Source organism: Benincasa hispida, chromosome 8 (genome assembly GCF_009727055.1).
Source record: "Benincasa hispida cultivar B227 chromosome 8, ASM972705v1, whole genome shotgun sequence".
NCBI lineage: Eukaryota > Viridiplantae > Streptophyta > Magnoliopsida > Cucurbitales > Cucurbitaceae > Benincasa > Benincasa hispida.
The window spans coordinates 62,067,151-62,082,797 of record NC_052356.1 but is presented as its reverse complement, the minus strand read 5'-3'; the positions used below and the strand labels follow the sequence as shown (position 1 = coordinate 62,082,797).

Genomic DNA, 15,647 nt, shown 5'->3' with positions numbered 1-15,647 from the left:
ACAAAAACAACTCTCACTCGACCCTCGAACAGGAAGCAAACACCACTAGAAGGCTACCTTGGTATTTTTGGTGTGAGAATCTAGGAGTTGTGGGCTCTGTATGGATTTGGTAGAGGGTAGCAGGAATTTGGTAGATCGTATAGATGATCGAATAAGTGGGAGATGACTATAGTCTATCGTATAGACTGAGTACTCGATCGTTTAGAAAACAAGTGACTATCGTATAGAAAACTCATTGCACGATCGTGTATGTTCTCAAGCTATCATATAGCTAATTCTTTTGATCGTCCGATTCTCAATCGCTTAATGATTGCATTATGTAAAAATGAAAACGATTTTCATTTTATCCATCAGTTACCATAACTGATTACAACTTCCCACTTGGTTATTGGGAGAAAAAACCATAACCAATTATCTCATAATTGATTTAATTACAAATATAAATTATATATATTCATAACCTATAGTTTTAATATCACATCTCATGCAATATATAAACCATAGTTCTTTTTCTCCCTTATAGTATTTAATAATTATTCCTCCAATTAATGTATCTAATAGATTAAGTCAATTATATCTTATATAATTGATACAATTTAATTATATCATATATAATCAAATTTCTTCTTGTTAATTTGAACACTTCAAACTAACCCAAAAATTGATTCTCAACATGAATCTATTGAGTTACCAAGGGGACCTTATGGACCTGTAGCTTGAAACTCCAACGGTATGTGAATAACTGACTTAACTCTTTAATCACGATATCCTCCATCCGTTAACTGTCAGGCATTCTACTAAAGATCGACAACTACACTCTTGCTCTACAGATATATTTCTGTGTCCATTGGATATAACTAATCAACAGTACGATGACCATTCATAAATCGCTCGTAGGTACAGTCGGGCCAATTTACCGTTTTTTTCCTATAATTACATCTAACTCCTTAAGTACCATTGATTCCTCTAATGAACAATACATCATAGTCCTACTATGAGTATGTTGGGTTTTATGTCCTAAAACTCGTAGTTTGTAAAAGATAAACATATTTTATAATCAATAAACTTATTATTGGTTCTATAAATTGCATACGTAAAAGTCTAAATCCAATAAACGAAGATTCATGGTTGTTATATGAATACTTGAACTTTATGTAGAGACATAGAGATGGATCAAGTTCGAGTAAGTAGCTAAAATGATCTATGGTACATGATTAAGATTGGGTAACTTATTCTAGTAACACTATTGGATGCAGACTACTCTGTAGTTGTTACAAATTGTTGTAAAGATACTACAAATGAAGTGATCCAGATTTGTTCATCTATTGACATGAGGAGTGAGGGCATCCTATATAATGAGTTTTCATAAGATCGGACCAAGAAATAAGTCACTCTTACTTTATAACGTTGTTTACTGTATAAGACTGACTATTTCACTTAGATGACCTAGGTAACTTGAACTTAATTCTGAGCTAACTATAAGCTCATGTTTATTCAACATTATCCTTAGATTTGCATAAGTGAGGGTTGGCTCAACAGCACCAACTCAATAAGCTTCTCATTTTAGGGGTAAGACCGGGTAGATAGCTGGGGATATAGGGTGCAAAATTGAATTTACACCTACCCGATTTAGGGATAGGAGAAAGGTTGTTCTTTTAAGTACTGAATACAGGTCTTGAACAAGGGGCCCCACCCTTTCACTGGGCTAAGAGGGATTTGGTTTAGTGACTAGATCACAAACCAATTGTTCATTGGAGGATCAGTAGGAACTTAAGGAACAAGACGTAATCTTGGGGGTAAAACATACATTTGACCCAACCGTTATTACGAACAACCTGTGAAATGTCGACTTACTAATTATGGTTAAATCATGTGGACATAATATATCTACAGTGAGGGGAGTGCAACTATGGGCTTTAGTAGAGTGACCCATTAGTCAACGAATGGGGATTAATTCAGTACAAAGAGTTTAACCAATTAATCTCGGATTGTTGGAGTCATGACCTGTAGGTTTGTGAAGTCCTCCTACTGGCTCGTAAATGGATTAACTTTAGAGCAGCGTGATAAGTTTATTTGAAAGTTCAAATTAGAATTAAACAAAATAGGAGAATTAATTAATATTTAAATATGATTTAAATATTAAATTTATGAAGGTGAATTTGTGTAAAATCAATTTAATATTTGATATTAAATTAATTAGAATTAATTAAATTGTTTAAATAATTATTTATTAATTTTATTAGAAAATTAATTTATGGAATTAATTTTGCAAAATTAATAATTTTTTCAATTTTTGAAATCAAGTTTATTTTTTAAATCATTTGGTAAAATTGAAAAGTTTGAAAAGCACAAAATGAAATTATGGATTTTTCCATTAATGCCTTCAATTAGCTCACACTAAATCCACTTAAGTTTGGTTTCAATAACTCAAAGCATGAGCTGCATCTCATGCAGCCATCTTCTTTGTATGAAAGTTTTGCAATAAATAGAGAGGATTGGAGTAGAATTGAGGCATGCATCAATAGAGTTTTTGCTGAAAAATTCGAGTTGAAGAAGTTATTCTTCAAGTGGGTTGTTGCAGTGAATTCTTCTCCAAGTTCCCTTTCATTCAAGCTTATCTTGAGTCCCATAACTCAATCTAAAGCTCCAAGAGAATAGTAGGGAAGATCTTGAGGTGGTTCTCAACAAGATTTGGAGAAGGTTTGCAGTTGAGAATCGAGATTCAAGAAGTTCTACAAAGGTATTACATGAAACCCTCTTGTTATTGTATGAACATGCTTTATTTACAACCAAAATCAATGAATTAGAATGCTTATTGATCTTTGTTGCTTATGCTGCGTGTTGATATACTTCTTTAGAGTAAATCCTTCTCGGGTCTAGAGAAGGTGTGACGCCACATTGTTTAAGTCCCAGAATCAGCCCTTAAGGGAGTAATTTATCTACTTACCCTTAAATCGGGGAAGGAGTGAATTCCTTCTTATGTAGCTGAGTTCCCAGTTCCCCAATCAGATGAATCCCCAAAGTGGTAGATTTGAGACGACTATTTAGCCACTCGTACTCATACAAATCAAAAGACTACCCTCATAGGCAGGAGTTCCTAACTAACTTAGGATTAAGGTCATGTTACCTACGGTCATTCTAAGGAAATGAAAGTCTCTGTCATGAACGACGTTATATAACGAGACTAAACATTTCGTGGTCCGGTCTTATACAAACTCTTTTGTATAGAGCATTCTCGCTCGCATGTCTAATACATTAATGGTCAGGATCAGACCATTTGTAGCACTTTACAACACTTGTAACATCTACAAAGCGGGCCACATTCGTAGTGTCAACAGGATAAGGTTTCCCTACTTTATCCATATACTACAGACTTAGACTATCACTTAAAGCATGATTCACTTGTATGTCATCACATACATACTTAAGTTACAACGATAACCAAGGATCTCATATTATTACATCACAATATGTCTGTCCATACATGTGTTTACAAACTACTAGACCCTACGAGATTTAAGGCATCAACCCTAACAATTTTGACTATTTACTCAAACCTAATCCAGTCTTATGTCTCCACATAAAGTTCGAGTATTCATGTAATAATCTTGAATATTTTAGTTTGCTAGATTTATTTCTAAAACGGAACAAACAATTCATATATTCAATAACAACTTTATTAAATCAAACTTCAATAACAACTTTATCGATTTATAGAATAAGTTTTATCATTTACCAGAAGGCCGTATATCATTGAAAATCTATAAAAAAAAGCCAACTTTTATTTGGGCCCTTGATTTTGGGCCATCTTTACAAAATTTTCAAATGTAACCTCTTATTAGAAACAACCGCGTACTAAGATTTTGCTAATTTTTTCCGACTAGTTAAGTACGGATAGTTTGTGGAGGCCAGATCTAACAATTATGAATTAGATGCAAAATTTAAATATTTGATGTAACAGCTACTTTAAATTTGAAAAGTAGCGTAAAGCGCGAATCTCCTCCATTAACTTCACTCGATAAATGTTCAGCTCCACCACTAGCTCCCCACTACACCATTTACTGAAAGTTGCCCCAACAGGACAAATTTGTTCGAGGGAACACATTCCCTTTATTGCTTCCAATTTTTTTTTATGGGTTTATATTTCCTCTCTTTGTTCCCTTGTGTCAGTCGATAGAAAATTCATTTCCTATAGTATAAATATTTTTTAAATAACAAATAACATTTTTAAAAATATTGACATATATTTAAAAATGCCTAGATTTAAACTTTTTTTAACCAATACTTGAGGTGGGGAGATCGAATCTCAAACCTAAACGTCAATAGTATAAATTCGTGCTCATTGAGTTATGTTTTATTTACAAACTCATTATCAATTTAATCATATCAAGATTTTAATGAATAAGAGTTTGTCTAGGATTTTGAAGGAAAAAAAGATATAAATTTTTTTGCCACCATGAATTAGAAAAATATGAAAATAACTTTCTAGGATTATGAAGGCACGAAAATATTTCGAATTATACTTAATTACACTAACTTCACACATAATAACCCCGAATTCATTAAAATGAAACCAACGTCTCAAATCTTTTCACATTCTCCTCCATCCCCTTTCTTTTTCCAACAAAGAAAGAAAAGAAAACATAAACATGCTTCCTTTCCTATAAATACACATGATGTTTTGTACCTGGCTTGTTTTTACCTTACGTAGACTATGTATTTGCAGGTGTCAAAGCTTCCAAAATAATTGACATAAACAAAGGGTTTTTTATTATTATCTTTCTTCCTAAGGTGATTATTCCCACTCAAATCCAACCACTGCTGCGTCGACTCACGTGAGTTCATCCTATTCTGTTGTAGTTCAGTCTCATCAACCAGTTCACCACGTGGCACCACTGGTCATGTCCTGTCCCCATCCAGAACCGACCCTTCCTCCGATCTCACATCACTCAAAGCCACCGTTTTTCTCTCCTGTTGTCACGAAATCCAAACTGGAAAAATTTGAAACTGCTTATTTGATTTTGTGATGGAAGGTAATTATTAAATTTAAAAAGAGGTTTTTACGGGATGTTGTGTTACACCTTCAAAACCACTGGAAAATCTTTGAGAAAACCCAAGTAGCAAAAACAATTTTTTGAAATTAATTACTCATTAAAAAAAGGTGTGCAGTGGGCTATCTTGGAGGGTAAAAATGGAAACCAAAATGAATAAATCACAACGCGTTAGACATTTTTCCATTAAAAACTCTAATTGGATATTTTTCAAAATCACCCCTGTTGTTTAGACATGTACCATTTCTCCTTTCTTAATGGAGAATTGGTGTTTCGAGCCCGGGAAGATGAGTAATCCGCTCCAATTTTAATTGGGCCTTTTATTGTTTAAGCCCACGATCATATCTGGGCTTTCGGCCCGTTTATCCCTAAACGAAACAGTCGAAAGCCCCAATTCAATACCAATGGACAATGGAGCTTCATCGGGGCGGGTTGTGTTTTCTTCAATTCTCTTCGTTTTTCATTCACTGGCTTCGACCACCCAGGAAAACTGAAAACCCTTCTCCCCAGTATCTTCATTGATTCAAAATTCCCAAGCTTTCTGCATTCAATTGAAATCCAACTTTCGATATCTAAAATCCCGTTTCTTTTTTTTTTTTTTTTGTTAAACTGTTTCGTTCCGGGTGCCGAGGATCGAAGCTCTCATGGCATCGAAGAAGAAACAATCTGAAGGTATAGCTTTACTCTCGATGTACAATGATGAAGATGATGAGATGGAAGACGTTGAAGACCGAGAAGAAGAAGATAGTGAACTGCATCCGCAGCAGATGCAAGAAGAGGGAGGAGAGGAAGATTATGCTGGAGTTAGGGTTGCAGAAGAAGAGTTGGTTGGGAACAGTGATAGAATGATTATCAGTGATTCTGCAAATGGTTCGACGCCGCCGGTTGCTAGTGAAAATTCGACTCCAGATAAGCTCAAATTCGGGTCATCGACACCGCAGCCGCCCCAGGTTGTGGTTTCATCGTCGCCAATGCCATTACAAGCTGGGCAATTTGATAATTCTGGTAGGAGAAGGGGGACAGTTGGGATAGTTGATTACGGTCACGATGAAGTCGCAATGTCTCCTGAGGCTGAGGTACTTACAACATCTTTACTTGGTTGGTGAGAAACGGAAGACTCTACTTTTAATTTTAAAATTTTAGATTCCTTTTATTGTTGAACAAAGGTTGTAAGCATTGTTGGTTGAAGTCATTGTAGAGTGTGAAATCTACATTTTAAACAACAGGATATCAAATAAGTAAATTAAATAAAGTGTTGAACAAAGATCGACGGTTTCACGTTGAGCTGTTAGAAAAGATTTTTGTCGAGGTCAGCTTTACGGGAATTATTAAGCCAGCCTATCTGAGAGAAATTTGTTTATTGAAATTTGCGTTGTAACCTTCATCTTATTTGTATAGTGACTGTTGAAAAGTTATGTCTAATATCTCGTTCCTATTGTCTCCGATCAGGATGGAGAAATTGAAGAATCTGGTCGTGTCACATTTGGCGATGAGCTTTTAGGCACTAATGGTTTGTATGATTCTTTTAATTGTGGAATTTCAGTCTGCTTCTTCTCATTTTTAAAATCTATCAGTGCTGCAAGCTCACGGTTAATATACATCTGCTCTTGAAAACTTTTTACTCCTATCATTCCTTGCCTGTTTAGCTATTAACAATGTTTTTAAAGTTCAAGGTGGAATAAAGTGCAATGATCTTATGGGGCTTAAGCACAAACACAATAATTTGTGCTCTTTTTAGGCACACTATATATGAAAGTACTACGTGAAGAAGAGAAAGCATTGTTGAAGTAAGAATATGAAAAATAGAAGCTACCCTGAACACAAGGAAGTTTTCATTTAGACTTAGTAAGTTTTATTTTTTTGAATTAGTATTGATGGAAAAACCCTAATAATTATTGGGGAAAATATCAATTTATACCCTTGAACTTTGGGGTTGTATCAATTTAAACTCTAAACTTTAGGGGTAGTATCAATTTAAACCCCGAACTAATAATTGTATTAATTTAAATTTAAACTCTAAACTAATAATTGTATCAATTTAAACTCTGAACTTTAGGGGTAGTATCAATTTAAACTCTGAACTTTAGGGGTAGTATCAATTTAAACCCCGAACTAATAATTGTGTTAATTTAAATCTTGAACTTTCATAAGTATATCAATTTAAACCCTGAATTTTCATAAGCATATCAATTTGAACCCTAAACTTTTATAAGTGTATCCAAATATAACATAATGGAGGCTATAAATTGATACACTTGTGGAACTTCGAAGTTTGAATTGATACATTTATGAAAGTTCAGGGTTTAAATTGCTACAGTTATTAGTTTAGGATTTAAATTGTTACAACCCTCAAAGTTCTGGGGTGTAAATTGATATTTGCCCTAATTATTATAATTTTTAAAATTTTAAAATAATGAAAAAGCTCCAAATCCCAGGGCTTCACAGAAGGCGTGGGCCTAATGCACACCTTCTTTCGTGTGTCTGTGCCTTGGAGGGTTTTTTAAATCACTGACTATCAATACATATTATTTAGTTGCTTGTCTTATGAATATCTGGATTTTGTTGCTCCATCCTTAAACTTTGCTTGGTTAGTGGTATCAAGAAATATTCAGTTTTCTTGGGCATTGCCTTGTTTTGGAAGTGCAAAATGGTTTGTTTTATGACATCAACATGTTGCTAGTTGTTTACTCGAAGCATTAGTTGCGAGGGGTGGGGTTTAAGGTTGTTGACTATTTGAGGATCTACTAATGTAACTCATCATGTAGAAAGTAGAAGTGATCTTTTTGTTAAATGCTAAAATCCCTGCAGCATGTTGGCTGAAAACAGTACTTTATCTTTGAAAGACTTGCGAAGTGTAGGTATTTTTTTACCCTTTCACATTATCATAAAAATATATGTGTGGCAAACTTTTTTATTGGCACTGGTTTTCTGTTGTGTTAAATCTTTTAGGACTCAAGATTGATTATGTTATGATGATTTTTTTTTAGTTGTTTAATGAACTTGAAGAGTTATCATTGAAATACTATTTTCAGCTGACAATTTCTTGTGATGCTTATGGTCACTTTACCTAATTCATCATCGGCATATTTAATTTAATTTATTTTTATGATGCAGGTGATTTTGATAGAACATCTCCAGGAACTGTAACGGTCTCAACATCAAACAATCTATCCACTCCTCAAATTTCTGAATCACCACATTCTGGTTCAATGAACAATGTGATATTGGAATCTGAAACTGAAAAAGTTGAGGACACCGTTGAAGAAGAGAAAAAAGACATTGATCCCTTGGACAAGTTTCTTCCTCCTCCACCAAAAGAAAAATGCTCAGAGGATCTGCAAGTAAGTTCCCTTCATGATATAATAGCTACTTACTTATGTTCAGAGGAAATAGTTTGTGACTGACTAACTATTAGTCTAGATTGTGATCAGAAACATAAAGTAGTTATATATGGAATATATTTATTCCTTTTTAGTTTCTCTGTCTCAAGTGAGTAGCCTGAGTTGGTTACTAATGCGTCTGGCAGGATATGGGGTTGGGATATGTTGACATTTTGGTGGGCCTAATTCTACGCTGGTGAGTGTGTTACTTGGTTTCTGACCTTGATGGGGATTGGTTTTTGTTTGGCCCTCTTGATAGACAAAAATTTTAGAATGTGGATGCACAGGGGATTATGTAAGTGGAAGGTTTTAGTGCAATGAAAATGAAATTACTCCAGTTCTGCTGGATGTACTGGTTTCCTAATTCCTAACAACTTGGGTCTGACTTACCTTAAGGACCAGTTAAAAGGCGCCAAGCCCCTGTGGATTGCTAAGTGAAACAAAAAAAACCTTTTAGTCATTGATAACCGCATCCATCTAGTTTATCCAATAACTCAAGGCTTAATTATTTTTATTCTCCTGACATTCTTGTTCCTTTCCTTCATTTTATTTGCAGAGGAAAATCAATAAGTTTCTCGAGTATAAGAAAGCTGGAAAAAGCTTCAATGCAGAAGTACGCAATAGGAAGGACTACCGGAATCCAGATTTCTTGTTACATGCTGTGAGGTATCAAGATATTGACCAGATTGGGTCTTGCTTCAGTAAGGATGTGTTTGACCCTCATGGATATGATAAAAGTGACTACTATACTGAAATAGGTCATTGACAATTCCTTCTGTATACCTCTCTTGTGTTATTTCTTGATATCATTTATAAAAAAATCACATGCTCTTGGTCCTTGTACAACAGTACTTTAAATAATACCTTATATTAAATAATCTTTTTTTAATAAATAAATTCCATTATCATTTGTCTTGACAATTTGAATAGTTTACAAAAGATTGTATTCGAGGAATACTGGTTCTCATGTTGTGATGTTTTGCTGTCATGAACGGACTGATTAGGGTCTTTTGACATCTAGAGGTTATCAAAGAATTAAAATTTGGGCAATGGACAGAATTTATGTCTTACTCCTTTTAAGGGTAAAAAACATTTATGTTGATCTATGTTCTCTGCACATTCTACTTTAACCCATTTGCTAGATGCAAATTTAGTATGTGGTGAAGACTGGATAACATGTTACAAAGTATAAAGAATTGCATTATTTACATGCACTTATTATTAATTTCAGACATTATTTTTAAAGTTGCGTATGTTGTAGTAGAGGCTGACATGAAACGTGAAATGGAGAGGAAGGAGCTGGAAAGGAAGAAAAGTCCGAAGATGGAGTTTGTTTCAGGAGGAACACAACCTGGTGGTACGGTAGTGACTGCTCCTAAATTAAATATACCATTTTCAGGTTTGTTCTAGTCATGCTCTAGTCTCTTTCTTGATATTTTTCTTCTTGTAACCTTTTTTTTGTTGATTCCTTTTACAGGTGTTTCTGCTATCACTGGTAGTGGATTACATTCAGCAGCTCCTGCATCTGATGTCATTCCTAGGGATGGAAGACAAAACAAAAAATCAAAATGGGATAAGGTGATGATTTGCTAACGTGTAACTGTACATATTGGCAATCTATACGGTATTGCTAAGTCTTTGTTGAATGCATTTCAGGTAGATGGAGATAGAAGAAATCCAGTAATTTCCGGCGGGCCAGATGCAGCTAGTGCCCATGCAGCTTTACTATCTGCTGCTAATGTTGGCTCTGGATACATGGCTTTTGCGTAAGTTCGTTTACCCTTTCTCGAAGATTACATTGATTTTGGTTTTTTAATTAGCATTAATATCATACTGCCTAGGAGACATCTTAGATACAATAAGAGTGAAATCTTTTAGTGGTGTCTAATGTTGACTGCATCATTCCGGTTGACAGGCAACAGAGACGACGAGAAGCTGAAGAAAAAAGATCCAGCGAGAGGAAATTGGATAGAAGATCCTAAGAGCAATGAATTTTGTTCCGTAGTATTAAGTATCAAACCATTTTGAAAAACAAGGAGAATGGCTTGTAGCTTCGTATCTGTGACTAACCATGTATACGGTCAGAATGAAAATGTAATACTTCACTATTAGTTCCCTCTTGAAAATGTATTATTTATTGCTTATAAACTCATTTTTTCCATTAAATTTCTTGACTTGTAAAGATGATCCGGGGGGGAAACAAATTACACCAGAGCGAAGGAAGAAGCTCCTTTTTCTGTAAGTTTCACGAGAGTAAGAAAACTGACTACTGACAGTGTACGTGGGAACTTATTTTTAGATTTGCTTTCTCTATTGAATAGAAAATATTAATGAGATCTATAATGATTGCTCCAAGGTCAGAAGTTTAGTCAGGTTAAGGCTTTAAATACCAATCAAGAATTTACTTGCTACTTCCCTAGGCTTTGAAGGTTTAGGAATATTTGTTCACCATGTTAAGCTTTGTTCTATCTTTATTCTGTTATCTTTTTTGGCCATGTAATTTGTCTTTACAGTAGTGGATTCCCTCCTATGAATGAAAAAAAGAGGAAATCAGAACCCCTAAAGGAGATACGTAGATGTACAAAATCCATGTCCTATAACCATCAAGTCAGTGTAGAAATTGACAAATGATCCTCTCTATATAGGTTAGCCATATTGAGACAGTGACATTTTTGCCTTACAGCTTCCTGCCCTGTCCCTGTCCTTTTCCCCACGCCCCTCGATCTTCTTCAACCCTACAAACAGCCAAAATTCCAAGAAATTATGAACCCTACAATCAAGCCGCTTGATTTTAGGCTGTCTTCACATTTATCTCGTCTTCTAACTCTGTTTCTGGTTTTCCCCCACAGGCACACTATCAAACCAAACGTCACCGGATGCTTTAAAGTCAATACCATCAGGGCCTTTAATTCTTCTCTCGATGCATGTTGGCCGAAAGTTACCTCTTTCCCTAAATAATCGCAAAAGAGTAAACATGAGACCCCACACCTTGGCCTACCCCATTCATTATCTCATAACTTTGTTTGCCTTTTGTTCTAAATTAATCTATCACATTTATGTCTCAACTTAGGATATGGGAAAACCGGGCTTGATTTGAAGCAGAATTATGATGTAAATTTGGAAAAAGGAATCTTATTTCCATATTTTTACATCGAAACAAAGGAGATCCGAAGGCAGTAATGAGAAATATGGTCGGTTTGCAATTATAATGTTGTTGAATGTTGAGTCCGATCGATCCCCTCTTTTTCTTCCTGCAGGTGGTGGTTGCATATTTTCAACACAAGTACGTGTGGGTCAGCTTGAAAAGGTAAGCCATCGGCACCCGAGAATTGGTTTGGAGTCTTTTTTTTTCCCCTCCACTCGAGAATATGGGATGAGATTCCTTGGAATTGGAAGGCAAAGACTTTATTCTAATACTTCGATGCACTTGAAGTTATATTTATCTTTGTACATTCTATTTTAATAAAAAATATTAAAAAAAAAAAAAAGGTGAGAAGAGTTTGTCATATAGCAAATTGTAGACTATTGAGTGTGTTTCACAAATATGAGTGTAGTCTTGCATCTAAAAATTAAAATTTTCGTTGATTTGTCGACATTGATAGTAGAAAATAACTAATATCTTTGATATCTTTTATAAATATTCATGAAACATGATAATTTATCATTGATTAATCTCTATATGAATATGATTATTAATAACAAGATAACCATCATGAGTTAGTCTAGTAGTAAATAAACTAACATCTCCTTAATAAAGGGTTAAGAGATTATGGATTCAACCTACGGTAGTCATCTATCTAAGATTTAATATCCTATGAGTTTCTTTAACACTCAAATATTGTAAGGTGAGATGATATTTTTTTTGTCTTGATTGTTGGTAGAAGACCAAAATACCCATATTCTTTGTAGGTGGTGAAAGTGGATTTATATGTTTTTGGTCCCTTGCTTTTTGGTTAAAAATGGTGTTGTGCATGGTTGCTTTTGGAATAGAACACAAGTTTTGTTCTTTTGAGAGAGAAAAAGAAAGGGAAGAGATGCATGTGAAGGTAAAGAGTTGTCCCATGGCCATGGTTGCATGGATAAACCACTGCACGCTTTCGCCTTAGTTGAGACAGAGAAAGGGTGGCGGACTTGCCGGTGCTTCTTATTATTTTTATGCATCGCCTTTGTGTGGTTATACATCATCTATTATCTTTTTTTTATTGGGCAAATAAAATGTTTGATTAAATTATCCTCTTAGCTCTAGTTTTCGTTTGGTCTCGATGATTTTAGAATTTGGATTGTAGCCACTTTGTTATGGTTTAAATCTCTCCAAATGTCCATACAATCCCTAGAAGTTTATAATTAAAATATCATTTTGGTCCATATACTTTGAAATTTGTTCGATTTCAGTTCTCGTATTTTTAAATGTCTAATTTAGTTCTTATACTTTCAATAAGTTTGTTTTTTCTCTCTCTTTTTAAATTTAATTTTTATTTGAAATTTGTTTTTTGATAATAGTAATTTTTTTCTCACAAAAATCAGCAATAAACTAATAACAAATCTGTCCATAGATGAAGATGACTTCTTTGTCCTTGTCTTTGGCTCCCATTTCACTCACTATTCCCATGAAATTCTGAAATTCTTCATTTAATTTCGTAGTGAATGGGTGGGAATTATCTCGAAGAATTTTTTGGAATAGATAGTATGGAAGAATCAGTTAAATTATGTTTTAAGAAAGTTTTTAATTAAATTGTTAATTCTCCCCTATGAATTCTCATAAATCGTTTCAAAGAGTTGGGATCGATATAGAATACTCATGTCGATAAAATGATTTGAACTTCTTTTTTATTATTTTATGTTTTAATAAAATATTAGAATTTTTTTGTTTCATGGTTAATTCTTCTTAGAAAAAAAATATCTAAAGATGATAATAATAAAAATAAATGGTCCGGGGAACAGAGAATGGGGATGGAGTGTCCCTGTTTAGTTTGTCATGAATTTTTCTTCTAACTCCATTTCCTATTCTCATGGAAAAATGACAATAGCCACTGAAAATAAATTTAAAATGTATTGAAAGAATAAAAATTAAAATTAAAGATTTGAAAGTATATAAAGATTAAAATGGAACAAATCTTCAAGCTAAGAAGTAAAGATATTTTTAATTGGGTAAAGAATTGGTATCAAATTCATTGTTGATATGAATGCGTCTAGATACGTTGTAGAAATGTGTCCAATGCATGATTTGAAGTAACTATTTTTTTTTTAATTTTTTTAACTTTTAGATACATGTATCTCTTTTCAAGTACGTGAAGGGATACGTTAGGTCATTTTTTTTTTCAAATTTAAGTTCATTCACTTAAAAAATCCAATCTACAACCTATTTTATTTAAAAATCCACTTAAATTTAGTCATCCAAAACAAAATAGATTAAAAATAAAATAATCAAAACAAAAATAGGTAAAAAAAAATAATGGTAATTAAATCTTTATTGTTCTATTCTCTTCTCTCTCACTATCTAAATCATGATTCACACCTCAACTTCATTATTCAATTCTCATCTCCTACTTCTTTCCTCTGCTTTAGTTGCTCAACAATCGCTCCATATTGTTGGATTTTTTTCCCACTATTTTCTTAAATCCACTTTAATCTAGCTTACAATGAGTATTATAACAATTCATTGGTGTGTATATATAACGTATCTTCAAAGTAATCAGGATATTAGTTTTTTAGAAATTGGTGTATCGTCGTATCTCATCGTATCTGTATTTTGATCCATATCCATATTTGTGCTTCTTAGTTGATCAAAATAATATTTTAACATTTTTTGTTTGTGCTAGACGTGTGGCAAATGGGCACTTACAAATTTAGCTGAATATTAATAAGAAATTGCAAATCTAGCAACATATTCAACCTAAGACCTTAGGTTAGTAATTTCGTTTGCGGCATGACAAGAAAACCACCGAAAAGATATGTTTTGACATTCGGTAACAATGGTCAATAGAGAATAGTTCAGAATAATACACAACCAAATTATAGGAACAGTAATAAAATTTTTGAAATCAGAAAACCCTAATTGAAATCAAGCTCAATATAATTTAATCAGAAAAAAGTTAAAACTTTTCCAATAACATTTAAATAATTAATAGTGAAAAAATGATTTGCAATAATTAAAGACGACACAAAAGAATCCAGATAAAGCTTACCATGGCCATTAGTGAATTAAATAACATCTTTATTAGTAGATTATTTAGATAAATACAAAGAAGATCACGAGTGTCATTTAATTTAATTTAATTTTTCTTTTTTTAAAAAAAATCAGTTTTTAGAGAGAGAGAGAAAAGGCAGCGATTTCGAAGCTGCAGTAAGAGACGTTGGAAATTTACGGATTGGGGAAAGGCCGTTCCTTACAAACACACGTTGGTGTCTACTCACACTTCTGAATCCACTGCTCCTAACTTTATTTATTTATTTATTTTTCTTTCTTTTTATAAAAATTAATACAAAGATTCAAAATCTGTGGTTGATTGAGACATCAACGTAGGTAAGAGTGTTCATGGGTTAGGTTGGATTAGATTGGATTGAAAGACTTTTTAGACCCAACTCAATTATTTGGATTATAAATTTTTTCAACCAAAATAACCCTTATTAAAAAATAACCCAACCATGGATTGGGTTGGTTCGGGTTAATTTGGTCATTTATTTAAAATTTTGTTTAAGTAAAATGTAAATATGTAAAAATCTAATTTAATTATTTTTATATATTGAAATAAGATTAACAATTCAATTTCAATTTATATAGTGAAAATTTTCTTTCTAAAGTGCAAACAAACTATTTTTAAGAGTTGTTGAAGAATAAATTATTCAAAAAAATATTGAAAGTAAATAAAATTAAAATTAACATAGGTACAAATAATTTTGATATAAGTACTAAAAAATATATATTTTAAAGTTAATAATAAATTCGGGTTGGTTTGGATTATATTAGGTGAACACATGAACCAACCCAACCCAACCCATAAAATTTTCATTTATTTGAACTCAATCCAACCCAAATGAGTTGATAACCCAACCCAAACAGCACGAGTTGGATTGAGTTGATCAGTTTTTTCGGGTCATCGAGTTTTTTGAACATCCCTAAATACAGGTCTCGAATTCATGAAAATGTAAAAATGTGGACAACGTTGAAATTGAATACCATTTTATACTATCTAGTACGTTTATACTTTTAATTTTT

General features: G+C 33.2%; 1 protein-coding gene across 11 annotated transcripts; it reads left to right on the top strand.

Annotated features, from left to right (window-relative positions):
• The first annotated feature begins 5,462 nt into the window (after positions 1 to 5,462).
• LOC120083338 lies at positions 5,463 to 11,919 on the top strand. 11 transcript variants are annotated; one of them, XR_005483407.1, is made up of 10 exons: positions 5,463 to 6,127; positions 6,501 to 6,561; positions 8,166 to 8,392; positions 8,988 to 9,189; positions 9,693 to 9,830; positions 9,909 to 10,009; positions 10,088 to 10,197; positions 10,347 to 10,525; positions 10,615 to 10,669; positions 11,689 to 11,919. XR_005483407.1 is itself a non-coding variant. In XM_039039057.1 (8 exons), exons 1-8 carry the CDS (start codon positions 5,696 to 5,698, stop codon positions 10,411 to 10,413), a joined length of 1,338 nt encoding a protein of 445 aa, XP_038894985.1. In that variant the 5' UTR covers positions 5,463 to 5,695; the 3' UTR covers positions 10,414 to 10,769. The 11 variants fall into 11 exon arrangements, 2 of the variants coding, with proteins under 2 accessions (XP_038894985.1, XP_038894986.1); XR_005483405.1 differs by having other exon boundaries at positions 11,281 to 11,919; XR_005483410.1 differs by having other exon boundaries at positions 10,615 to 10,684.
• Positions 11,920 to 15,647: the final 3,728 nt, after the last annotated feature.